This window comes from Oryctolagus cuniculus, chromosome 13 (genome assembly GCF_964237555.1).
Source record: "Oryctolagus cuniculus chromosome 13, mOryCun1.1, whole genome shotgun sequence".
In the NCBI taxonomy this organism is placed as follows: Eukaryota; Metazoa; Chordata; class Mammalia; order Lagomorpha; family Leporidae; genus Oryctolagus; species Oryctolagus cuniculus.
The window spans coordinates 39,106,360-39,131,633 of NC_091444.1; the positions used below are offsets into that span (position 1 = coordinate 39,106,360).

The 25,274-nt window shown below is 44.2% G+C and overlaps 1 protein-coding gene and 1 long non-coding RNA gene across 7 annotated transcripts in view; one reads left to right on the forward strand and one right to left on the reverse strand.

Annotated features, from left to right (window-relative positions):
• Window positions 1-827: 827 nt before the first annotated feature.
• On the reverse strand, window positions 828-2,197 carry LOC138844954 (uncharacterized). Its single transcript, XR_011381470.1, has 2 exons — window positions 1,973-2,197; window positions 828-1,135 (listed from the first exon to the last, which is right to left on the reverse strand). It is a non-coding gene; the product is annotated as an uncharacterized lncRNA (long non-coding RNA).
• LIN9 (lin-9 DREAM MuvB core complex component) overlaps window positions 1,501-25,274 on the forward strand; it is a 79,072-nt gene continuing 55,298 nt past the window's right edge. Inside the window, exons 1-5 of one of the 6 annotated variants that reach the window (XM_070055390.1) lie at window positions 1,798-1,853; window positions 7,753-7,785; window positions 13,094-13,188; window positions 15,390-15,494; window positions 16,810-16,898. Coding sequence is in view for 5 of the 6 variants with exons in the window: in XM_070055388.1 (XP_069911489.1) it covers window positions 1,775-1,853; window positions 7,753-7,785; window positions 13,094-13,188; window positions 15,390-15,494 (312 nt within the window). In the remaining variant the exon portion in view is untranslated. Of the gene's footprint in view, window positions 1,951-2,217; window positions 2,237-7,752; window positions 7,786-13,093; window positions 13,189-15,389; window positions 15,495-16,809; window positions 16,899-25,274 lie in introns of those variants that run through there. The other 5 variants (XM_070055388.1, XM_070055392.1, XM_070055391.1 and 2 more) reach the window with 5 other exon arrangements.

Here is a 25,274-nt window from a genome sequence, read left to right on the forward strand (position 1 = left end):
TTTGCTTGGGTTCCTTCCCTCCTCAGAGGACTGACCTTTTCTTGCTATCTCCAGACTGATAGCAGAGCGCCCGCTGTGGAGCTCCGGGGTGCTGACCACAGGGATCAGCGTGTTCATCTTCTTACAGGGCAGCTCAGATGTGCTTAGAAGGGGTTAAGTTTGATCAGAAGGGATTACTTCACAAAATTAAACTTTCGCCCAGCCTGCCCTCCTCCGGCCTCAGCGGGGTGCCCTTGCCCAGGGCTCAAAGCCGGCTGCCTCTTCCTCACTCCCTGACTCACCAAATCCTTTTTCCTGCCTTTCCATCCCTTCTGATGCCACGGAGTTGTAGTAGGAGCGAACAGCGGCCTGCTAGGAGCTACCGTAAGGCTTTCCATCCGCCCCTCAGCTCACGTGACCCTCAAAGCAGCCCTGTTTTAACTGCACTTTGCAAATGAGAAACCAAGGCAGGAACAAGTAAGAAACAAACTTGACTGCGCGCTACACAAAGGGCAGTCAGAATCCCACCCAGGCCTTGGGGCTTCTCTAAGCCTCCACAGCCTCTCTCGCCTGTCCTTTGTCCACCAGCTTCCTCCTGACTCATCTTCAGGCTCCATCCCTCCCCCCCACCTCCAATCTCTTCCGGGCAACTTTGTTCCCCAACACCAACGGAACCCGCCATCCCAATTATTTCGAAGTCCAACCACCAGCCTCGGCTGATCTCTCCGGGCCTGCTCTTATCGAAGGCCACCACTTTCAAGCTTTTTAAGTTCCAGGAATTCACCCTTGTCTTGCCTGTGCTTAAGTGTCCCATTCTCCCACCCCCATGAATTCCTGGAGAAAAGGACTGGAGCTCAGTAACATTTATCACGTAGGTTGTTAAAAAGCAGCAGCGGCTTATGGGCAGTGTTACAGACAGAATTGTGAAATCTTCCCCGGGGCTTCTCCCGAGCCAGGACGAATTCTCATCCAGCTGGATCCGGATGCTTTACCGCCTCGTAGTGCTCTGCGGGTTTCTGCCCGCATCCTCACGAAGCCTCCAGCTGCCTCTCCCGGCGCGCTCTAACGTGCAATGGACGAAGGAGACGAGCAGCGCAGTTCTTTCCGCTGCCGGACCAAACGGCCAACTTCACGACCCCTCCTGGCCGCACGCATTCTGCAGGAGAGGTGGCGCCGGCTTACCAGGGACCGCGGGGACCCCGCATCCTGGACCCGCTGCGGCCTGAGCTCTCAGGAAAAGGGAAGGGTGCAGGCGCCCGAGAAACGTGGGCCCGGAGGACCGCGAATGTTTTCTTAGTATAGAGCCCCTCGCATGACGCCACCAGGAACCTAAGGCTGCCTCCCCGCCGCCGGACCCACAGGTGCCCCTCCCTGCCCTGGCCTCGGTTCGCCCGGCCTCCCTCCCTCCTTCCCTCCCGTGCTCCTCTCGGAACAAACAGCCTGCAGTTCCCGCAGCTGCAGCGGGAGCCGCGAAACGCGCGCCGGGAGCGAGCCCCGGAGGGGGCGGGCGGCGCGGGCCGGAGCGGGGCCCGGGCGGGACTCGGGAGCTGGCGCCGCTCCCCGCGCGCTCGGGCGCCGGGCCTCTCCGCGCTGCCTTCCTGCGCCCTCCCTCCGGGGGGGGGAGGGCGGGGGCGCAGGGCGAGGCTCGGGCCCCTCGGCGGCACCCCCTCCCCGGGCAGGCGCGGGCGGAGCCCAGCCCGCCTCAGCCGGCCGCGGCGGGAGCGGCTCGGCGCCGCGCCGCGGGCAGCGAGCTCTGCATTCGAACCTCCCTCGCAAAGACAGTCTCCGCCCCACAATGCACCGCGGCGGGCAGCCTTTGAAAAAGCGGCGCGGCTCGTTCAAGATGGCGGAGCTCGACCAGTTGCCTGACGAGAGTGAGTAGCACCTCAAAGCACCCCCCCCCCTTCCCGCCGGCCGCCTGCCCCGCGCCTGCACCGGCCGGGACGTGTGGCCGTGCCCTCCACCCGGCAGGTAGGCTGCCTGCCAGCCCCACCGTGGTCCCCTAGTCGTCCTACTCCGGGGCTGCCGCCGCGTCGCCGCCTTTGTTATGGTGTCTGTGTGTTGGTTTCTGGGGTTATGTGAGCGCCAGGGCCGGAAGCCGAAAGCCCAGGAGTCCAGCGTGTGCCGGGCGGAGGCGGTGGCTGCTTCCCTGGCCCGACTCCGGCCCCCGGCCGAGGCGAGGGAAGAGCGGCCCCCGGACGCCGGGGCTGTCCTCGCCGCCTGCACCACTCGCCCGGCGCCGAGAGACGCCCGCCGGGTTATGTAACTCGCCGGGCTGGGGGGCAGAGGGCGGGCTTGGGCTGGGCACGCGGTGGTCCCAGCCCCTTCTTCTTGTCCCGGCCTCTGATCACGACCTGTCACAGCTCCTACCTCTGCTGGCGCCGATGATCTCCACCGTCCCCCACCCCACCCCACCCATCGCTGTGTCCACCCCTGGAAGTGTTTCCGTGTCAGAGGCTTGGCCCCTTCCCCTGGGACCACAGGTGGCCGTGGAGCTTTGCGGAGATACCCCAGACGGTCTCCCCATCCCAGACTGCTCTGTGCGTCTGTGCCTTCAGAGTCCTAGGGGTCCTCCTGACACTTGGGTGCCACCTGCACAGCACACAGGGTCGGTGCCTTACCTGACACCCACTCCAAACGCTGGCCCAGGTAGCTGCACCCTGCCCCTGACAGCCCGGACGCGTGTGCCCACCGTGTTGAGCAGGGCAAAGCACCAGTTCTAAGACCACCAGTGGTCTAAGGACAATGGAACCTTATTTTGTGATTTTCGATATTGCATAAATTATATAAAAAATTTTAATTACAAAATGGTCCTGAATCCACACATACTGTTCAGTGTATGTATACATATCATTTGAGAGGGTTTTCGTGTAACAGATAAGCTCATCACTGTGCACAAGGCACATAGATTTTAACAATGAGAGCTCAAGATAGTGCCAGTTCTGTTTTCTTTGTGAGGTCAAGTGTGAAGTTAAAAGTTCAGATTGCCAAGCTGGTGAAAAGTTGTATTAAAAAGTGTTTTAAATTTCGTCTAGACCAGCACTAGGTCCCCAGAGAACTTTCTCAGTGATGGAAATAGTCTCTTTTGTGATGTCCCACAGGGCAGCCACTGCAACTGTGGAACACTTCAAGTTTGGCTAGCTTGACTGAGGAACTGGATTTGAAATTTTGTTTCATTTTAATTAAATGGGAAATAGTTATATGTAGGTATTGTACGGGCGGCCCAGACTTGGTTGCAGACCATCCTTGAGTTTTATTACAGCCCCTGGGTTGGAGACTGCAGTTGCTCGTGATTTAAGGTGCCTGCAAATACAGGTGGGCCTAGTGAGCAGGCCGAGCTCAAAACCTGCAGCCTTGTTCCTCTCCTACTTGTCTTCACTGGGAAGATGTCTTACCATCCTCTTAGAAATCACAATCAGTAGAGCTGGTATTTTGGTTACTATAGTAATTCTGTTGAAATGAGAGGTGTTTTAAGTGACTTTCTTATTAGGAATATTTGTCATGTCATCATCAGACACTTTATTGAGAACTTACTGTGGAACTTTGTAAGGATTGAAACTTACACTAGGGTTCACATTCCAGTCACACTTTAAAACTGTATAACCTAATCATTTGGGTTACTTTGTGATGTCTCTAGCACATTGCAGGATGTGTGTATGTATAGGGGGTGTCTTGTTTAACTAGACTACAGCTTTGCTGAAAGGAAATTGCTTTACCTTTTGTTACAAAGTGCCACAAATCAGCTATACATAAGTACTTGATTTATATGGAGTTGATTGTAGAGTTATGGGCGTTACTAATGAAACTGGAGCAGGGAACCGAAAAGGAAAAGTAGTTTCAATTTGGTGCTAGAAATAGCAATGTTTTTTGACAACTTTGGTGAAGGAAGCTAGGTAATGAACTAGCTGATAGCCACTATAACATTATCAATAATAAAAACTACCATTTATGGAGTACTTACTATTAGCCAGGTACTTACTATTAGCAAAGCATATTATGTATTTGCTCAGTTAATTCCCATTTCAATTATGTAATGCTAGATTTTATAGATGAGGAAACTGAGGCTGTCTTTGGCCCAGCTCTTTCCTCTGAGCTCCCAGCCTTGGTATCTCTTGCTTTGTCACATCTTCTTTTAGATGCCCTCAAAGCTCACAGGTTGAAAATCTACCTCTCATAACATAATCCCATCCCGTATATACGTACTTCCGGTGGAGCCTGTCTTAATGAATGGTTCCTCTGTGCATTTGGCAGTCAGAAACCTTACAGATTATCTTTGGCACTCCTCTCTCTCCCTCTGATTTCCCACGTTTAAACCTTTACCAAATCTTGTAACTTTGTGCCTTCAGGATGTCTCAGTTCTACCTATTTATCATCACCGTAGCCCAAGCTGTCACCATCTCTTCTGTAATCACTTCAACTTCCAATTAATTCATTTCCTCCCCACATACCCACAGCTGGAGCAATCCTTTGGAAATGTTTAAAACCCTTTAGTAGCTAGCTACGAGACCTTTCGCTGGCTGAGACTGCACATCCCCAGCTTCATTTTGTAGCACTTTGCCTCTCACTCTGGCCCTTGGAGTTAATTGGACCTTTCCCTTCCCGTTGCTCGCCTGGCTCCCTTTTCTGCAGTGCCTTTGGATGTGCCATTCTTGCTGCCTACAGTGTTGTTCTCTCTCCCCACTTCCAGTTAACTTTTACTTACTCTTTAGGCCCCATTGTAAGCTGCTTTGGAGAGCTCTTTCCCATCCTACCTGACTAGATTTGGTCCTCTTTAAGTCTTTTCAAGCCACTATGTAATTTAGTGACAGCTGTCACCATTGTGACATATATGTGTCTATTTGGTTAGTAGACCCTCCAGAGCAGGTACTGTTCCCGTATTCCTAGTTCTGTGGATGACACCTGGCATTGGTAGTCCTCAAGCACTATACCCCTTCTGTTGTTCAGGCTCCTTGAGTACGCCAGCTTCTCAGGGCTTTTTACCAGCTGTTTGTTCTGCCCAAACTCATTGCTTGGACTTCTGCTCTCACGGCTAGATCTTTTCAGCTGTTCCTTCTGAAAGAGGTCTTCCCTACCTACTGCGTGTAAAGTAACCCTCCACATGGAGATCACCCTGTTGATTTCCTTTATAGCAGTTGTCATGAGTAGTAGTAATTGTTTTCTGTGGTCTCTTTTCGCTAGAATGTAATCTCTGAGAGCAGATGTTTTGTCTGATTTGTTCCTTGGCATAACCTCAGTCCTTGAATAGTGTTTTTCACAAACATTCACTACATATTTGTTGAATGAAGAGTGCACATAAACCAGTTAGAGTTGAATTCAAACTTAATCAGATTCACCTGTCTGGGAAGTTCATGTTCTTAACCTAATAGGTTCTTTTTGATTGATCAAAATAATTCCAACAGTAAACACTATATGAAAATTAGCTATGTAGTGTGTGCACTGTTCTAAGCACTGTTAATACACAAGGATACTTTAAAAAGTTCACGGAAAATGGAATGAAAAGTTAAGTTTATTTTGGTGCAAATATATTTCTAAATCCACAGAAATTTTTCATAATATGCATTTTCCCTGAACTTATTTTATTTTTTAAAGATTTATTTTATTTATTTGAAAGAGTTACAGAGAGAGAGACGTCTTCCATTCTGTTGGTTCACTCCCCAAATGACCACAACAGCCAGAGCTGAGCTGATCTGAAGCCAGGGCCTTCTTCCGGGTCTCCCATGTGGGTGCAGGGGCCCAAGGACTTGGGCCATTTTCTACTGCTTTCCCAGGCCATAGCAGAGAGCTGGATCAGAAGAGGAGCAGCCGGGACTTGAACTGGTACCCATATGGGATGCTGGCACTGCAGGCTGGGGCTTTAACTCGCTGTGCCACGGTGCTGGCCCTCCCTTAACTTTCTGAAAACTTTTGCTTATTATCCCACTTAATTTCTATTTTTAAAGGAAGAAACAGCAGCATAGAGAAGTTAAGTACTTGCTAAGGTAACCAAGAAAGTGGCAGAGCAAGATTCAAACCCAGCTAGTCTGAATCTAGAACCTATACTCCTAACCACTGTACTATACTGCCACTCAAAAAAAATCTGGAGTGGGCATTGTGGCACAGTGGGTTAAGCCCCCAGGTGGGACACCTTCATCCCATATCAGAGTGCCAACTGGAGTCTGATCCAGCTCACTAGGAAATAAGTGGAAGATGACTCAGGTACTTGAGCCTCTCACATGGGAGATCTGGATGGAGTTCCTGTTTTTTTTTTTTTTTTTTTTTTTAAAGATTTATTTATATGAAAGGCAGAGTGACAGATCTTCCATCTGGTGGTTCACTCTCCAAATGCCTACAACAGCCAGGGCTGGTCCAGGCTGAAGCCAAGAGCCAGGACTCCATCCCATACTCTCACACAGGTGGCAGGGACCCAGGTACATGGACCACCATCTGCTGCCTCCTAGGAAGTTGGATCAGAAGCAGAGTAGCAGGGACCTGGCAACTGAACTGGCACTCTAGTATGGGGTATGGCATCCTCAGCTGCATCTTAACCTGCTGAGCCACAACAACCAACCAGAAAAGAAGTTTTAAAGGTGATAGGTCAGAAGCCCTAAAGTGTGGTTTATACAGGGATGGGTTTCCTTGTAGCTTTCAGATCTCTGTTCAGATACTACACTTCAGAGAAGCTAATCACAAACACCTGATATAAATATAATCTTTCATCCTATCATGCCCATTCCATACTCACTGTCTTCCTGCTTTATTATTTTTCTCCCATGGTGCTTATCATCACCTGATGTGTATTTGTCTCCCTTCAAAACTATATACCCTCCACAAGAATTGGGACTTTTGCTGTTTTGCTTGCTCTTGTACCCTCATTGCCTGGAGCATAGACTGGCATGCAGTCAGCACTGCTTACCACTTTTTTCTCAAATGAACTATATTCCTTTGGTAACTTCATGGATATGTGTATTTTGTACTTCTGCTGCTTCCCAGTTGTATTGTTGAGGCTTCTTAAGATTTTACAGTATTCTCCCAAACCCCCTCACCCTTGACTTCATCTGCCTTTGGTTTAAACTTCAAAAAAGCTTTTTTTCTATTGATTCTCCTTCTCCCCACACCTATAGATGCTGTCCATTGTTCATGCTGAAATCTTTAGTCCGATGTTCGTCAAAGTGGGTTGCCTGTAACAAAATTCTCCAAGCGCTTTTTTAAGCAGTGCAGATTCTGCATGCATGGGGAGCTTCCTACTAATTCTCATAAACACTGCAGTTTGCCTTGTCTAGTGAACCCTTCCTGCTTTAAGCTAGCCCCTCTTGGCTGTTCTGAGGATCTTGAAGTATTACACATACCTGCCTTCTAGGCTTGGAAGGGACTTGTTGCCTGCTATGGCAGTCCCTAAATCATTTCTACTGTCTGTTTTCTCTACTCCATTACCTGTTCTGATCTTTGCCTCAATGAATGTCAGATTCCTTTCTCTCTTCCTCCAGTGCCAGAGCATGAATGAAGATACAGAATTACTTCTGTCCCTACTGTTTCTTTTTCCTCTCTTTTTACATTTTGCTGTCTCAGAATGGTCTCTACTTCTCACAACTTAAACAAGACTCCCAAATGTCTTCTGCACTTCTTCCCTGCCCTGTCTGGGTTCTGGTCTGTAGTTGTACTTGTCTACTAGTTATTTCCAGGAGCACAGTGGTATTTTCCAGTACCACTTCAATCTCAATATTGCTAACTAAACACATCTCTTTTTTTCTCTTCCTGTTGATTATGAAATAATTGTTGATTTATCTTTAATTGCAGGCTCTTCAGCAAAAGCCCTTGTCAGTTTAAAAGGTAAGAATTACAGTGTTTTTAGGTGTGCCAGAAGCTAGAAATTTAATTCATAAGATTAATTTGGATATCATGTTTCTTTTTTCCTTTTTAAGTTGATTCATTATAGCTTTTAAATATTTTCACTGATAGCTTTAGCTATCAGTGAAAGAGTTTTATTTTGGGGGCTGGCTTTGTGGCATATGCCTGAGATGCTGGCATCCATATGGGCACACTGGTTTACTTCCTTGGCTGCTCCACTTCCCATTCAGCTCCCTGCTAATGGTCTGGGAAAAGCAGTGGAAGATGGCCCAAGTGTTTGGGCCCCTGCCACCCACATGGGAGACCCAGATGAAGCTCCTGGCTTCAGCCTGGCTCAGCCCTGACTGTTGCAGCCATCTGGGGAGTGAACCAGCAGTTAGAAGATCTGCCCCCACACCTTGTGTATATCTCCCTTTTTCTGTGTAACTCTTTCAAATAAATAAATACTTTTTTGAAGATTTATTTATTTATTTGAAAGACAGAGATACAGAGAGAAGAGAGATAGAGATATTAATCTTCTATCCACTGATTCACTCCCCAGGTGGTCACAACTGCCAGAGCTGGGCCAGGCTGAAGCCAGCAGCCAGAAGCTTCTTTGGGTCTCCCACATGGTTACTTGGGCCATCTTCCACTGCTTTGCCAGGTGCATTACAAGGAGCTGGATTGGAAGTGGAGCATGCCCATATGAGATGCTGGCTCTGCAGGCGGCAGCTTAACCTTCTATATCTTAGCACTGGGCCCATAAATACATTTTTTTTTTTTTAAAGCTGCTGCCTGCATTGCCAACATCATTGATTCATACTTCATGTGGGCAATGGTTTGAGTCCTGGCTGTTCCACTTCCGATCAGGCTCTCTGCTATGGTCTGGGAAGGCAGTAGAAGATGGCCCAGGTCCTTGGGTCCCTATACCCATATCGGAGACCCAGAAGAAGCTCCTGGCTCCTGGCTTTGGATTGGCATAGCTCTGGCTGTTGCAACCATTTGGGGAGTGAACCAGCAGATGGAAAACTTGCCTCTCTCTCTGCTTCTGGCTCTCTGTAACTCTACCTTTCAAATAATTAATTTTTAAAAAATTATTCTTTAAAAATTCATTTTCTTTTTGAGATACAGGGAGACAGAGATCTATCTACTGGTTTGCTGCCCAAATGCTCATAACAACCAAGGCTGCGCCAAGTTGTAGCCAGGACCCCAGAACTTCAGTTCAGGTCTCTGATACTCATGGCAAGGACCCAAGTACTTGAGCCATCACCTGCTGCCTCCCAGGGTGCGCATTAGCAGGAAGCTGGATGAGATGCAGAGGAGTTGGTGCTTTTACCAGGCACTTGATATTGGATTTGGGTGTCCCAAACAACGCCTTAACTGCTATACCCTATGCCTATTCCATTTGGCAACTTTCTTTTTTTTAAAAGATGCATTCATTTATTTGAAAGGCAGAGTCACAGAGAGGCAGAGGCAGTGAGAAGAGAGGTAGGGAGGAAGAGAGAGAGGGAAGGAGGGAGGGAGGGAGGAGTCCTCCTCCATCTGCTACTCCACTCCCCAGACAGCCGCAATGGCCAGAGCTGTGCTGATCTGAAGCCAGGAGCTTCCTCTGGCTGTCCCACTTGGGGCCCAAGGACCCAGGCCATAGTGGAGAGCTGCTTCGGAAAAGGAGCAGCCGGTACTCAAACCAGTGCCAATATAGAATGCTGGCACTGCAAGTGGCGCCCCACCCGCCACGCCACACAAAGTTGCCCCCCAGCAACTTTGAATTTATATAATTTTGTAGGAGAATTGGCCTTCAGTATAAATTATAAAGAAAAAATTATTCCAAAAATTAAGAATTTTCTAACTAAATATTCCAGAAAGATCTTATTTAGATTTTTTTTTTTTTTTTGACAGGCAGAGTGGACAGTGAGAGAGAGAGACGGAGAGAAAGGTCTTCCTTTGCCGTTGGTTCACCCTCCAATGGCCGCTGCGGCTGGCGCGCTGCGGCAGGCGCACCGCGCTGATCCGATGGCAGGAGCCAGGTACTTCTCCTGGTCTCCCATGCAGGTGCAGGGCCCAAGCACTTGGGCCATCCTCCACTGCACTCCCTGGCCACAGCAGAGAGCTGGCCTGGAAGAGGGGCAACCGGGACAGAATCCAGCGCCCTGACCGGGACTAGAACCCGTTGTGCCGGTGCCGCAAGGTGGAGGATTAGCCTAGTGAGCCGCGGCACCGGCCTTATTTAGATTTTTTAAAAAAGATTTTATTTACTTATTTGAGAGGTAGAGTTACAGATAGTGAGAATGAGAGAAAGGTCTTCCTTCTGTTGGTTCACTCCCCAGATGGCTGCAATGGCCAGAGCTGCGCTGATCTGAAGCCAGGAGCCAGGAGCTTTTTCTGGGTCTCCCAGGTGGGTGAGGGGCCCAAGCACTTAGGCCATCTTCTACTGCTTCCCCCGGCCATAGCATAGAGCTGGGTTGGAAGAGGAGCAGTTGGGACTAGAACTGGCGCCCATAAGGGATGCTGGCGCTGCAGGCAGAAGATTAACCTACTGTGCCACAGCGCTGGCACCCTTATTTAGATTTAAAGCATTTATTAAACAACTGTACTGAGCCATATGCTTTCATAATAGTTCGGTTTTAAGATTCTTGACTTTTCTAAGTAATGATGCAAGTTTCCTGAAATAAAAGGATGGTACTTTGGTCTTTCTGAGAAGAAAATTAGATGTATTCCATGGTTTTTCTTGGTAGGTACTTTAGACTACCCCACTTCACATAGTTTAACTTTTATTATAAAAGTCTTAAGGTTCTACTGGGTTGGGGGCTGGCCTTGTGGCAAGCTGGTAAAACAGCTGCCTACAATGCTGGCATTTCATATGAATACCAGTTGCAGTCCTGGTTCAGTCCCGGTTCCACTTCTTTTTGTTTGTTTGTTTGTTTATTTTTTGACAGGCAGAGTGGACAGTGAGAGAGAGAGACAGAGAGAAAGGTCTTCCTTTTGCCATTGGTTCACCCTCCAATGGCCACCGTGGCTGGTGCACTGCGGCCGGCGCACTGCGCCGATCCGATCCGATGGCAGGAGCCAGGTACTTCTCCTGGTCTCCCATGGGGTGCAGGGCCCAAGTACTTGGGCCATCCTCCACTGCACTCCCTGGCCACAGCAAAGAGCTGGCCTGGAAGAGGGGCAACCGGGACAGAATCTGGCGCCCCGACCGGGATTAGAACCCGGTCTGCCGGTGCCGCAAGGCGGAGGATTAGCCTAGTGAGCCGCGGCGCCGGCCCGGTTCCACTTCTGATCCAGCTCCCTGCTAATGTGTCTGAGAAAGGAGCACAAGATGGCTAAAATACTTCGGCCTCTGCACCCATGTGTTGGACCCAGGTAAAGCTCCTGGCTTTGGCCTAGCCCAGCCCTGGCTATTGTGGCCATTTAGGGAGTGAATCAATGGATGGAAGATCTCTGTCTTTTCTCCTTTCTCTGGAACTGTGATTTTTCAAATAAGTAAACAAACAAAAAGATTCTACTGGGTAGATAAATTTGGAACCAAGTTAAAATTCTCAAAGGCTCAGAGAATATTTAGTCTTTAAAATTACCATGTTGTGTTTTAGATTGGTGATTTATTAGATTATGTCCTTGTAGCTTGAAGAGACTGCTCACTCATCTTCCAGAATGCCTCAGCTTCTTTGGCTAGCAGGATCAGCTCCATTTCACCTCTTTCTTTTCATGCTTCTTAAAATACACATCTGAAAAAATATTTCATGATCTAATTTTTTTCCAAAGGTTCATTTATTTGAAAGCAGAGTTACAGAGAAGCAGAGGCGGAGAGTCTTCCATCCACTGGTTCACTCCCCAGATGGCTGCCAATGGCCAGAGCTGTGCTGGTCTGTAGCCAGGAGCCAGGAGCTTCTTCTGAGTCTCCCACATGGTTGCAGGGGCCCAAGCACTTGGGCCATCCTCCACTGCCCTCCTGGGCCACAGCAGAGAGCTGGACTGGAAGAGGAGCAACTGGGACAGAATCTGGCGCCCCAACCAGGACCAGAACCTGGGGTGCTGGCGTTGCAGGCGGAAGAGTAGCCTATTGAGCCGCGGCACCGGCCCTCTTTGTTTTTCATAATATGTCTAATCAGTTACTTGCTACATTTTCCTGGTTGTGCACAGCTTTGAAGATAGTTCTTTCAATTAATAAAAACATCATACTAATTCCATTTTCAGATGTTCAGGGTTTCATATATTGAAGCCAAAAGCATTTAGAAATATGCTCTAAATTCAAGGTTAGAAAGGGCTTTTTCCGTTTTCCGTTGCCTGCCCTATTTTCAGTCAGAGTTGTACCAACAATTATAAGATAGCTCCTGGGCCAGCGCCACGGCTCACTAGGCTAATCCTCCACCTAGTGGCACTGGCACACCGGGTTCTAGTCCCGGTCGGGGCGCCGGATTCTGTCCCGGTTGCCCCTCTTCCAGGTCAGCTCTCTGCTATGGGAGTGCAGTGGAGGATGGCCCAAGTACTTGGGCCCTGCACCCCATGGGAGACCAGGAAAAGCACCTGGCTCCTGTCTTCGGATCAGCGCGGTGCGCCTGCTGCAGTGCGCCGGCTGTGGCGGCCATTGGAGGGTGAACCAACGGCAAAAGAAGACCTTTCTCTCTGTCTCTCTCTCTTTCACTATCCACTCTGACTGTCAACAACAACAACAACAACAAAAAAAAAAAAAAAAAAAAAAAAAGAGAGAGAGAGAGCTCCTGGCAATTGGAGTTGAGGGATTATTAAAAGCCAACAAGAAAAAAAAGGGCCAGCATTGTGGTATAGCAGGTTAAGCCACCAGCTGTGATGCTAGCATCCCATAACGACACCAGTTTGAGTTCTAACTGCTCCACTTCCAATCCTATTCCCTGCTAACATTCCTGGGAAAGCAGCGGAAGATGGCCCAAGTGCTTGGGCCCCTGGAACCCACATGGGAAACCTGGATGAAGCTCCTGGTTTCAGCCAGGGGTCCTACTTTGCAGCCATCTGGGGAGTGAATCAGCAGATGGAAGATCTCTCTCTGACTCCCTGCTTTCTAACTCTGGGTTTCAAATGAATGATTGAAATTTTTTTTTAAAAAGGGAAGCTATATGTTTCTGTGTAGACATTTAATACTTTCAAGATGCATTGCCCTATCAAATTATTAAGGAAGATGGACAGAATTAAGGAGAGATTTTTTTCATGTAATAATCTAAAATTGGCACATCGGTAAATATTTCATATGTATTGCTATTACTAAAAAAGTAATGTTCGTAATATGAAACCCTTTGAATTAAACTTAAATTTTATTAGTATTACTTATTCATTACAGAGGGAAGTTTATCTAACACATGGAATGAAAAGTACAGTTCTTTACAAAAAACACCTGTTTGGAAAGGCAGGAATACAGGCCCTGCTATGGAAATGGTAAGGAACGACTTTTTCTTACACTTTAAAATATAGCTAAACTGTATTATTGTCACATGTAAGTTATTAGAGTACAGTGTTTCTTTTTTTTTTTTTTTTTTTTTTTTTTTTATTGTTTTTATTTTTTGACAGGCAGAGTGGACAGTGAGAGAGAGAGACAGAGAGAAAGGTCTTCCTTTGCCGTTGGTTCACCCTCCAATGGCCGCCGTGGCCGGCGCGCTGCGGCCGGCGCACCGCGCTGATCCGATGGCAGGAGCCAGGAGCCAGGTGCTTTTCCCGGTCTCCCATGGGGTGCAGGGCCCAAGCACCTGGGCCATCCTCCACTGCACTCCCTGGCCATAGCAGAGAGCTGGCCTGGAAGAGGGGCAACCGGGACAGAATCCGGCGCCCCAACCGGGACTAGAACCCGGTGTGCCGGCGCCGCTAGGCGGAGGATTAGCCTAGTGAGCCGCGGCGCCGGCCTAGAGTACAGTGTTTCTAAGGTTTTTTTCCTCCCAGCCTCAAGAATTTGAGTTTTTAAGTGTCATGGAGTAATATTTGATATTATTTAATAAGTTGTAGATAGTGATAAGCTGGTCATCATTAAGTATTTGTTAAGTAATTATTTCTTTAAATTGGGAAAAAACAAACTCTTGCATCCCCAAATCATACATTTTTTTAGATATACAAAAATGTTACATGAGTCTGGCCTTTGTGAAAATATATATAAATAGTGGTAAGGTAGAACTGTCTTGTGTAGGTCAAGGCTAAATACATTTAGAGGTGGAAAGCAGAGAAATATAACTAGCATGATTAACAGTTTTCAGTCCTTACAAGTCAATAGTGAAGCGGGCCTGGAGGTGGGATAGCAGTAGTCATAGTAGCTGGGGCAGCTGATCACAGTGAATGTGAGGGACTTCCTCATTCTGTCAGTTCCATCTGTCATTCCATTCTTCCTCTCTGTCCCTGATTAAGAGAGGGGGCAGGGTAGAAGGGACTTCATGTCAGACCTATGGAATGTTGAGACCTATGTGTTAGACCTATGGAATGTTGAGACTCTGAGTAGTTTTAATTTCAAGGGTCCAAACCTCTAGTCTTGACCCAATTGGATACTGCCTGTGTGTTATACTAGCCCCGTGCACCCGACTGCCTTTTAGATAGGCATGAAAGTATATCTTTAGTGGGAGGAGAAAGCTTTGAAAAGGGAAGTAGGTCTTACTGTAATATTATTTCTGTTGTTTGTTTCTATTAATGAAACTTCTGAACCTAGGGTAGACTGACATTTTTCAAGTTACAGACCCTTGAGTGTATTATATGCTTTTGGTAATTAACATTTTCTTTTAGTTTTACAGGTAACTCTTAAGTATTTTTATCTTGTATTTTTATTTACAAATGGAAATTTGGTTAACAATTTAAAAAAAATCATTTGAGAGGTAGAAAGATGGAGGAGGTAGGTGGGGAGGGAGGGAGAAAGGGAGAGAGATGACTTCTATCCTTTGATTCACTCCCTAAATGCCTGCAATGGCCAGCTGGGCCAGATCAAAGCCAGAGGTTAGGAATTGGGTCTCAGTCACCTACCTGGGTGGCAAGACTCAACTGCTTGGGCCATCACCTGCTGCCTCCCAGGGTGTGCATTAGCAGGGAGCTGGTATTGGGAACAGAGCTGGGACTCAAACCCAAGCACTCTGATATGGGACGCTTACATCTCCAGCAGCATCTACTAGGCCAGATGCCTGCCCATTTAACAGTTTTTGACAGCTCACCTGGTATAATATTATATACATTTAGGCTTACTTTTCCAGAGAGATTTAGTATCTTTGCCCCAGCCTAACCCTAAGCAACAGACATATCTTCGTAGTACACCCAACTAGTATTAATTGAAGTGCTAACATAATTTGAACTGGAATTTCCAGAACTTATTTCCTTATCTTTATTATCAAAGGCTGCCAGTGTACTAAGGAGATTTGGGTTCTAGTTAAAGTTTAATCATCAGTTAGATGTTTCACTTGTAAACAAATTACATAAATATATATCTTATACTTCCTAAGTCTAAGATTATTTAACATTTGGCTTTTTGTGCCTTGTATTACCCATATTTAGTTCTTCCTTAATGCTGATAATCCAGAGTTATTTTCCAAGTATATTCCAAGTATAAAATTATATTTTGGATCAAAAGTGGGAAGTGTTCAGCTTTTTCATTAAATAAAAAAATTTCTATGAAGCCTTTCAGAAACTCAAAAAGAAGTCGACTCTTTTCTGATGAAGATGACAGACAAATAAATACAAGGTCACCTAAAAGAAACCAGAGGGTTGCAATGGTTCCACAGGTATGTTTGCTAAACTTTTGTTTCATGCAAAAGGAAGTAAGCAATTGCTCCACATTATAAAGGTTATTTGTTCTGTTACATTTTGAGTAACAAGTTTTTTTTGTTTTGTTTTATTTTGTTTTTTTTAATCGGTACTGCTGCTTGGCTCCTATTTTGGTTAGCTAGAAAATGTCATTGATTTCTTGATTCATTTTAAATCAGAGTAGAAAACCAGCTGTCAATTCTACATATGCACACCTTTCTCTTAAGCAGGAAGATAGTAGACACTACTGAAGTGGATTCGACAATATAGAATCAGTTTGGAATTTGACATAGAAATAAGAGGGGAAAGATGTTTTACTTTGTCACTGGGGGAAGTATGTTGAAGACTTTGGTTATCCAAAAAGGGAAAACATAGCATGAAATCATTTCTTTTTTGTTTATTTTTGGCATCTTTTATTTATTTGTTTTTAAGTCATTGTGGACACGTAAGAAGGGAATGAAAATTGGATGAGGAGATAGTAACTTTAAGGATAATGTAGAGTGGGCATTTGGCACAGTAGTTAAGATTCTGCTTGAGATGCCTGCATCCCTTAGTAGAGTACCTGAGTTTGGGTTCTGCCTCTATTCCTGATTGCGGTTTCCTAATAATGTACACCCTGACAGCAGCTGGTGATGGCTCATACTGCCCAAATGGGAGACCCACAATGAATTCAAGGCTTTTGGCTTTGGTCTTGCCCATTCTTGGCTGCTGTGGGCATTTGGGGAGTGACCCAGCAGATGGACGCTTTCTTCATGTGTCTGTCTGTCTCTCTCTCTGCCTTTCAATTAAAAAAATTTTTTTTAATTAGGAAGGATAATGTAATTTTTCTGTCAAATTTATGACTTCTTATATAGTCATTCTCAACTTCTTTCTCATTATTTTCTCAAAAGTGTTATAAAACAAGATTTTCTAAACACAATTTTTTAACTAAGGACTTGGTATCAAATAAATTAAAGGAATGACCTGCCCTCCCCCCAAAATGATGTACCTTTATGATAATTTCAAACAATAAAATATTTCATGTTCTATATAATAAACAAAAATATATCAAACTTTTTAAACATCAAGAACAAGTGTACATAACATTTGACCTGATTGAAGCCAAAACACAATGAACATTTCTTGGCATGGTAGATATTGGATACGAGATTGAATGACTACAGAAGTAGTTAACAATAGCTTGACTTTGGAAGAGCTACATTATTAGAATGATGTAGATGATTCACAAACGTAAGAACTCTGGTCTTTATGAAACTTTCCTATCCCAACCCTGTCCGCTGCATTCCTTCCCAGGTACGTCATTCCTACTAGGACTATTTTACAAAGTCCTTTCTACTTCTGAGCAATACAAGACAAACATGATATGAGACTTCTTTAAAAATGTGAGTTTTTATATCCTCTGAGTTTTCTCTAGTTTTTTTTTTTTTTTTACTTTCAAAGTCAGAGACAGAAGAGATCTTTTATTCACTAGTTCACTCCCCAAATGCCCACAACAGCCAGGGCTAGACCAGGCCAAGACCAGGATCTTAGAACCCATGCAGTGACCGAGACTCAAGTATTAGAACCATTATCTACTGCCTCCCAGGATGCATATTAGCAGGAAGCTGGATTGGAAGTGGAATAGCTGGGACTCCAACCAGGCATTCCAATATGTGAGGCGAACCAAGTGGGGACTTATGCCACTATGCCAAACACCTGCTCCTCTTTACTAGTTTTAATATCCCTAGTATTTTTGGTCTTCATTTACATGATGTGACTTTTTCCCTTGCCCGTCTAGTTCTCTAAATCCATTGCATTTTGTCTGTGTGTTTATTTAAATACCATCCAGAGCAGTTATGAAAAGCAAATCTTTTACTGATTCTTAGTATTTGCCAGGTCATGATGTAAGCATTTTGAATGCATCTGTTGATTTAATCTTTTTTTTTTTTTTTTAATTATTTTTTTTTTATTTTTTGACAGGCAGAGTGGACAGTGAGAGAGAGAGACAGAGAGAAAGGTCTTCCTTTGCCGTTGGTTCACCCTCCAATGGCCGCCGCGGCTGGCGCGCTGCGGCCGGCGCACCGCGCTGATCCGATGGCAGGAGCCAGGAGCCAGGTGCTTCTCCTGGTCTCCCATGGGGTGCAGGGCCCAAGCACCTGGGCCATCCTCCACTGCACTCCCGGGCCACAGCAGAGAGCTGGCCTGGAAGAGGGGCAACCGGGACAGAATCCGGCCCCCCGACCGGGACTAGAACCCGGTGTGCCGGCGCCGCTAGGCGGAGGATTAGCCTAGTGAGCCGCGGCGCCAGCCTGATTTAATCTTTAACCAGGAGATTGGTTACTATTATATTAGTCCCCATCTTCTTTTTTTTTTTTTTTATTTGACAGGCAGAGTGGATAGTGAGAGAGAGAGACAGAGAGAAAGGTCTTCCTTTGCCGTTGGTTCACCCTCCAACGGCCGCCGCGGCCGGCGCGCTGCGGCCGGTGCACCGCACCTATCTGAAGGCAGGAGCCAGGTGCTTATCCTGGTCTCCCATGGGGTGCAGGGCCCAACCACTTGGGCCATCCTCCACTGCACTCCCGGGCCACAGCAGAGAGCTGGCCTGGAAGAGGGGCAACCGGGACAGAATCCAGCGCACCGACCAGGACTAGAACCGGTGTGCCAGCGCCGCAAGGCTGAGGATTAGCCTACTGAGCCGTGGCGCAGGCTTTTTTTTTGACAGGCAGAGTGGACAGTGAGAGAGAGAGACAGAGAAAAAAGTCTTCCTTTTGCCGTTGGTTCACCCTTCAATGGCCGCCGCGGCCGGCGCACCGCGCTGATCCGAAGGCAGGAGCCAGGTACTTCTCCTGGTCTCCCATGGGGTGCAGGGCCCAAGCACTTGGGCCATCCTCTACTGCACTCCTGGGCCATAGCAGAGAGCTGGCCTGGAAGAGGGGCAACTGGGACAGAATCCGGCGCCCAGACCTGGACTAGAACCCGTTGTGCCGGCGCCGCTAGGTGGAGGATTAGCCTATTGAGCCACGGTGCCAGCTAGTCCCCATCTTACAGATGGAAAATGGATGCTGAAAAGTTGTCTAACTTCAGATCATGAAGTTAGGAAGTGACGGCTGAGAGTACAATGGCAGGCATCTTATCTGCAGAATCCTGCTTTCTAACAAATATATGCAGGGGCAGGTGTTTGGTGCGATGGTTAAGACAGCACTTGAGATACCCACACACTATGTTAGAGTGCCTGGATTTGAATCCTAGTTCTGCTTCTGATTCCACCTTCATGCTAATACAGACCCTGGGAGGCAGCTGTGATGGCTAAGTAGTTGGATTTCTGCCACAAATGTGGGAGAGCTGAATTGAATTCTAGGCTTCCCGCTTTGATCTGGCCCAGTCCTAGCTATTACAGGCATTTGATCTAGTAGATGGGACCTCTCTCTGTTAAATAAATAACAGATATCTTTATTGAGATGTAATTCACATATCATAAATTAATATGTTCAAAGTGTAGTTTAATGTTTTTTAAATACATGCACAGAGTTGATCAACTATCATTATGTTAGTTTTAGAACATTTTCATCACCCTGAGAAGAAACTTTGTACCTGGTGTCAGTTACTGTCTATTTTTCAATCATTTAATAATCCCTTAGAAGTCTAATTGCTATAACAAGGATGTTTACATTAAAATTTTGGAAGATATGGGATAGGAATTTGGCATAGTGGTTAAGTCACCACTTGGGACTCTGGCATCTGATATTACAGTGCCTGTTTGGAATCCTGACTACTCTGCTTTCAATCTAGCTTCCTACTGGTTTGTACCTTAGAAAGCATATTGGGATCCTGCCACTCACAGGGAGACCTGGTTGCCGAGTTCAGTCTGCTGGCTTTCACCTGGCCCAGTCCTGGCTGTTGTGGGTGTTTGGGAAGTGAACTAGATGGAAGATCTCTGTCTCTCTGCCTTACAAATAAAATGGAAATAAATAAATTAATAAATTAATTAAAAAGCAAACAGGTAACACTGAATTATCCTAAGTAAAATGGAAGCCTAGTTTTTTTTTAAAAGGTACTATCAAATAATCTATCCATAAAAGTTTTAACAATTTAACAGTGTGAATATGTTTCCCCAAACTGATCAGTTACATATACTTTTATTATATATTATTAGAGAGAATCACCAGTGAGCTGCCAATACCCTATTTAAAAATCTGCTCAATAACTCAGTAGAAAGCACTTTATGTGATAAGTAACTTAGTTGTTATTTAGCTAAACATCTCCTGGCTTACAGACTTTTTCTTATGTTAAAAAGTTAATTTTATAAATATAATGTGGTATCCTGGGCTGGGTTCTGGAACAGATAAAAGACTAATGAGAAAACTGATGAAATCCAAATAAAGTCTATAGTTATTAATACTAATTTTATACTGTACTAAAGTCTATAGTATTGTACCAGTTTTGACAAATATATAACATGGTTATTTAAGATATTGATATCAGCAAAAGCTGAGTGGAAGACATAAGGGAACTCCATGCTGTCTTTGCAGCTTTTCTGTAACTACAGTTTTTCCAAAATAAATTTATAACAAAAAATGAAAAGCTAATTTTGATCTCAATTTACCATCCTGATCTTCTGTATCACTCACCTAATGGTAACCACCCTAACTAGGTTTATTATTGTAGGTTTCATATATAAATATACACACACACACACACACACACGTATATATATGAAATCTTAAGACTTTTTTATACTTATAGAACTTTGTTTTCATAGAATATATATTAATAGTATTTTCATTTTGAATGTCTATTTTAAAATTACATTTAAAGTATCATTTTCATGATAATTATGGCATGCATCATCCTATAATTTTTTTTCCTCCCCGAAAAGTCTTTTTTTGAGATTTAACCATTTTGATTGAGATGGACTGTCAAATAGGGTTCAACATTTAATTTCATTTTATTGTATGGTAGTCAGTCTTACATGAGACCATAATTTATTTATAAATTCTTTATAAATTATTCTATTTAAACAATGTCTAAGGTTTACTCTTGCAAACAATGTAGTGAACATCCTGAGCATGTTTGTATAAATTTACAAGTTTTTTTTCTGGGACCAATGCCTAAAATGTGGAATTGCTGGAATATATGATATGCACATTTAAAGTTTTTAAAGTACTGCCAAATTACTCTCCAAAGAAATTGTACTTGTTTATATTTACTACCAACAATATATCAGTTCCCATTTTCCTGAATGCTTGCCAACTCTGTATATAACCAAAATGTAGATTTTTGCTAATTTGATACATTTAGAAATAACCTCTCGCTTGTTTAAGTTGGCATTTCATCAGTGAGTGAGGCTCAGACACTTTTCATATGTTTAAAAATTATTTCTTTTTGTAATTACTTTTTCATTTTTCTATTGGATTGTTGGTTATTTTAGTTTGTAAGATTTTTATACATAATAGAGTATTAGAAAGAGTCTGTATATTAGTTGTAATTTTTTTCCAGATTCTGTGGTTTGTCTTCTGGCTTTATTTCTGTATTTCTTTCAATAGGCAAGATTTAGAAAAATTTTAATGTCAAATATAACCTACTTTCCTTTTTATAACTTCTTTACCTTCCTTAAGTAAATTTTATAGTTCTAAAATTCTCACTTTTTTATTTCATATTTTTAAAATATTTAAATATTTAATACATCTGGAATTTATTTTGGAATAAGGAATGAGGTAAGACTACAGTGTAATTTTTTTTCCAGAGGTCTATTTAGTTGTCTTGGTAACATTTATTGAGTAATCCATCTTTTATACATGATTTCAAAATGCTGTCTTCATCACAAGCTAAATTGTTCCATGTAGCTAGAATGACTTAAGTCTTTCTATGTCTAGGCTGTCTCTGTAGATGCTTGTATTAAATTATTTTAACATGACCTTATATTGTTTCAATGTCTGATAAGACATTATTTGTTCTTTTAGGTTTTGCTTAAGTATTTTTTAAAAAAATTTATTTATTTGAAAGAGTTACAGAGTGAGGTAGAAACAGAGAGAGGTCTTCCATCTGCTGGTTCACTCCCTAGATGGCTGCAACGGCCAGAGCTGCACCAATCTGAAGCCAGGAGCCAGGAGCTTCTTCCTGGTCTCCTGCATGGGTGTAGGGTTAGGGACTCTGGCATCTGACACTTGGGCCACTTCTACTGCTTCCCAGGCCATAGCACAGAGCTGGATCGGAAGAGGAGCAGCCGGGACTAGAACCGGCGCCCATATAGGATGCCAGCACTTCAGGCCTGGGCTTTAACCAGCTGTGCTTCAGCCCTGGCTCCCTAAGTATTCTTGGACATTTATTTTTCATATGAACTTTAGAATTAGCTTGAGTAAGAAAAAAGTCTTGTTGGCATTTTTATTAGGATTGCATAATATTTTAAGTTAATTTATGGGAAATGGGATATATGTAGTATTGAATCTACCTATCCACCTATCCAAGAACTAGTTGTAGTTGTACTTTTTCAAGTCCTTAAAATCCCTCAGTAGATTTTAAAAGTTTTTCTCTGTCAATCTTTCAGATTTCTTAAATATATTCCTTTATGTTTATTATTTTGTGTCAATTTTTCTGTCATTAAACAATATTTTTTCTGTTGTCTGACTAATTCTCATTTGTAGGTTGAGAAGAGTGTTTTTTTTTTTTTTGGTAAATACTAATTTTTACTTATAAACTTTGTATTCAACTTTATTAAATTCACTTCTTGTTTTTAATGAATAGTTGATTTTCTTAAGTTTTTGGGGGCAGTCATAACACCTGCAAATAATAGTAGTTTTGTAATCTTTCCAGTTTTTATTCCTTTCATCTAATTGAGCAGTTCCTTCAAAACAGTGTTTAAAAATAGTGGTAGATTGATATCCTTTTCAGTTTTTTGTATTTTTTAAAAATGTATTTATTTATTTGAAAGTCAGAGTTACACAGAGAGAGAAGGAGAGGCAGAGAGAGAGAGAGATCTTCCATCCGCTGGTTTACTCCCAGTTGGCTGCAATGGCCAGAGCTGTGCTGATCCAAAGCTAGGAGCCAGGAGCTTCCTCTAGGTCTTCCCACATGGGTGCAGGGCCCCAAGGACTTGGGCCATCTTCTACTGTTTCCCTGGCCATAGCAGAGAGCTGGACTAGAAGTGGAGCAGCCAGGACTCGAACCGGTGCCCATATGAGATACCGGCACCACAGGTGGTGGCTTTACCCACTATGCCACAATGCTGGCCCTATTTTTTGTATTTTAACATTGAATATGATACTGATTTTTGAATTGAAGTGGGAAGAAATGTGTTTTATCAAGTGTCTTAGTACATTTTCTGTTGCTATTACATTTTGTGAACACCGACAATTGATTAATTTATAAAGAAAGGTTTATTTTGGCTCATGGTGCTCATTGATCTGATGGTCTGGTAGCCTGATGTTGGCATTTGTTCTGGTTCTGGTGAAGGCCTGTCTACAAGATCATGGCATGGGGCCAGCACTGTGGTGCAACCAGTTAAGCTGCAACCTGTGATGCCAGGATGTCATTTGGGCACCAATTTATTCCTGGATGCTCCGCCTCTGATTCAGCTCCCTCCTAATGCATCTTCGAAGACAGCAAAGGCTGGCTCAAGTGCTTGGCCCCTGCTGACTACATAGGGTATCCAGATGGAGTTCTGGGCTCCTAGCTTTGGCCTTGCCCAGCTTGGGCTATTGCAGCCCAAGTGAACCAGTGGGGAGTGGATGGAAGAACCACTGATCGACTCTTTTTCTCTCTCTGGCTCTGTCTGTCAAATAAATGATTAAATCTTTTTTTTTTTTACAAGAAAGATCATGACATTACAGAGGGTATGATATGGTGAGACAAAGCAAGGATGCCAGAGAGAGCTCACTTTTACAAGATAGCTACTTCCTTCATAATGCAATCCATAATCACCTCTTAAAGTTTCCATCTCAAATATTGATGACATGTGACTTTGAGGATTAAGTCTCTAGAATGACATTTTAGAAACTTTTAAAGCATAACATGAAGTTAAAGTATCTATTTTATTGGTTGGTTTAGCTAAAGATAGGTCAATTTTGTTGATCTTTTCAAAGAACCTTTTTTGAAAAAGATATTTCATTTATTTACCTGAAAGGCAGAGTGATAGAGAAAGCACACACAAGTGAGCACGAGGAGCCTTGAGCTCCATCTGGCAGGATCCCAAGTCCTTGACCCATCCTCCACTGCCTTCCCAGTGGAGCATCCCTTGTTAGCAGGGAGCTAGATGGAAAGCTGAGCAGCCAGGATCAAACTGGCATTCAGATATGGGATGCATTCCTGGTGGCAGCTTAGCCCCCTATGCCATAACACCAACCCCTTTTCAAAGAACTTTTGATTTTACTGATTGTTTTCCTATTTTTCTATATTATCTTTTTTTAAAAAATATTTATTTATTTATTTGAAAGGCAGAGTTACAGAGAGGCAGAGGCAGAGAGAGAGAGAGGTCTTCCACCTTCTGGTTCACTCCCCAGATGGCTGCAACGGCCAGAGCTGCACAGATCCCAAGCCAGGAGCCAGGAGCTTCTTCCAGGTCTCCCATGCGGGTGCAGGGGTCCAAGGACTTGGGCCATCTTCTGCTATCCCAGGCCATAGCAGAGAGCTGGATCAGAAGAGGAGCAGACGGGACTAGAACAGGCACCTATATAGGATGCTGGCGCTTCAGGCCAGGGCGTTAACTCATTGTGCCACAGCGCGGATCCCTTTATATTGTCTTTTATTCTGCTCTAGTTTCTTGGGGGGGAGGAGGAGTGTGGAAGTGTAAATTATTTGATATCTTCTTTTCTAATAAAGACTTAAACTTTTTTTAAAGATTTATTTATTTTTTTATTTGAAAGAGTTACACAGAGGAGAAGCAGAGAGAGAGAGAGAGAGAGAGGTCTTCCATCCAATGGTTCACTCCCCAGATGGCCTCAACGGCTGGAGCTGTGCTGATCCGAAGCCAGGAGCCAGGAGCTTCTTCCCGGTCTCCCATGTGGGTGCAGGGGCCCAAGGACTTAGGCCATCTTCTACTGCTTTCCTGGGCCATAGCACAGAGCTGGACAGAAAGTGGAACAGCCAGTCTCGAACCAGTGCCCATATGGTATGCCAGCACTTCAGGCCAGGGTGTTAACCCACTGTACCACAACGCCGGCCCCAAGACTTAAAAGGACAGTTACAGTTGTAGTCTGTAAATTTTCCTCTAAGCGCTACATTAGCCTTATTATTTAACTTTTAATATATTGTACCTTTTTCAGTCATTTCATCTATTTCTATTCTATGAAACTTAAAATTGGTATTCAAATTATTTTAACATCCAGCAGAGGTGATCATAGGGCTTTTCTTAGATTATTAATAATAATAGATTGTATTAATCTGATACTGGATCATCTTGATATCTGAATTCCCCTGGGTTGTTTTGTTTTCTTTTAATTTCATGATGTTCATCTGGTAAGATTTTTTTAAAGAGTTTTAAAATCCATATACATGAGTGATATTTTCTGAAGTTTTATGGTAGTTTGGCAGATTTTGTTATCTGTGTTATGCTGGCTTTATATAGAGTTGGGAAGCTTTTTTTTTTTTTTTAAATGATGCTTTTAATGACCTAAAACATTTAAGTAGTCTTAGAGTTCTGTGGTTTGGTATAGAATTCACAGAGGAAACCTTCTGGGCCTTGTGACTGCTGGCATGTTTGTTCTCTCACTTTCTTATCTCTATATGTGTATATGTCTCTGTCTCTCTCATAGTAGTCTTTTGGTCTGTGAAGTCAAGGGATATTT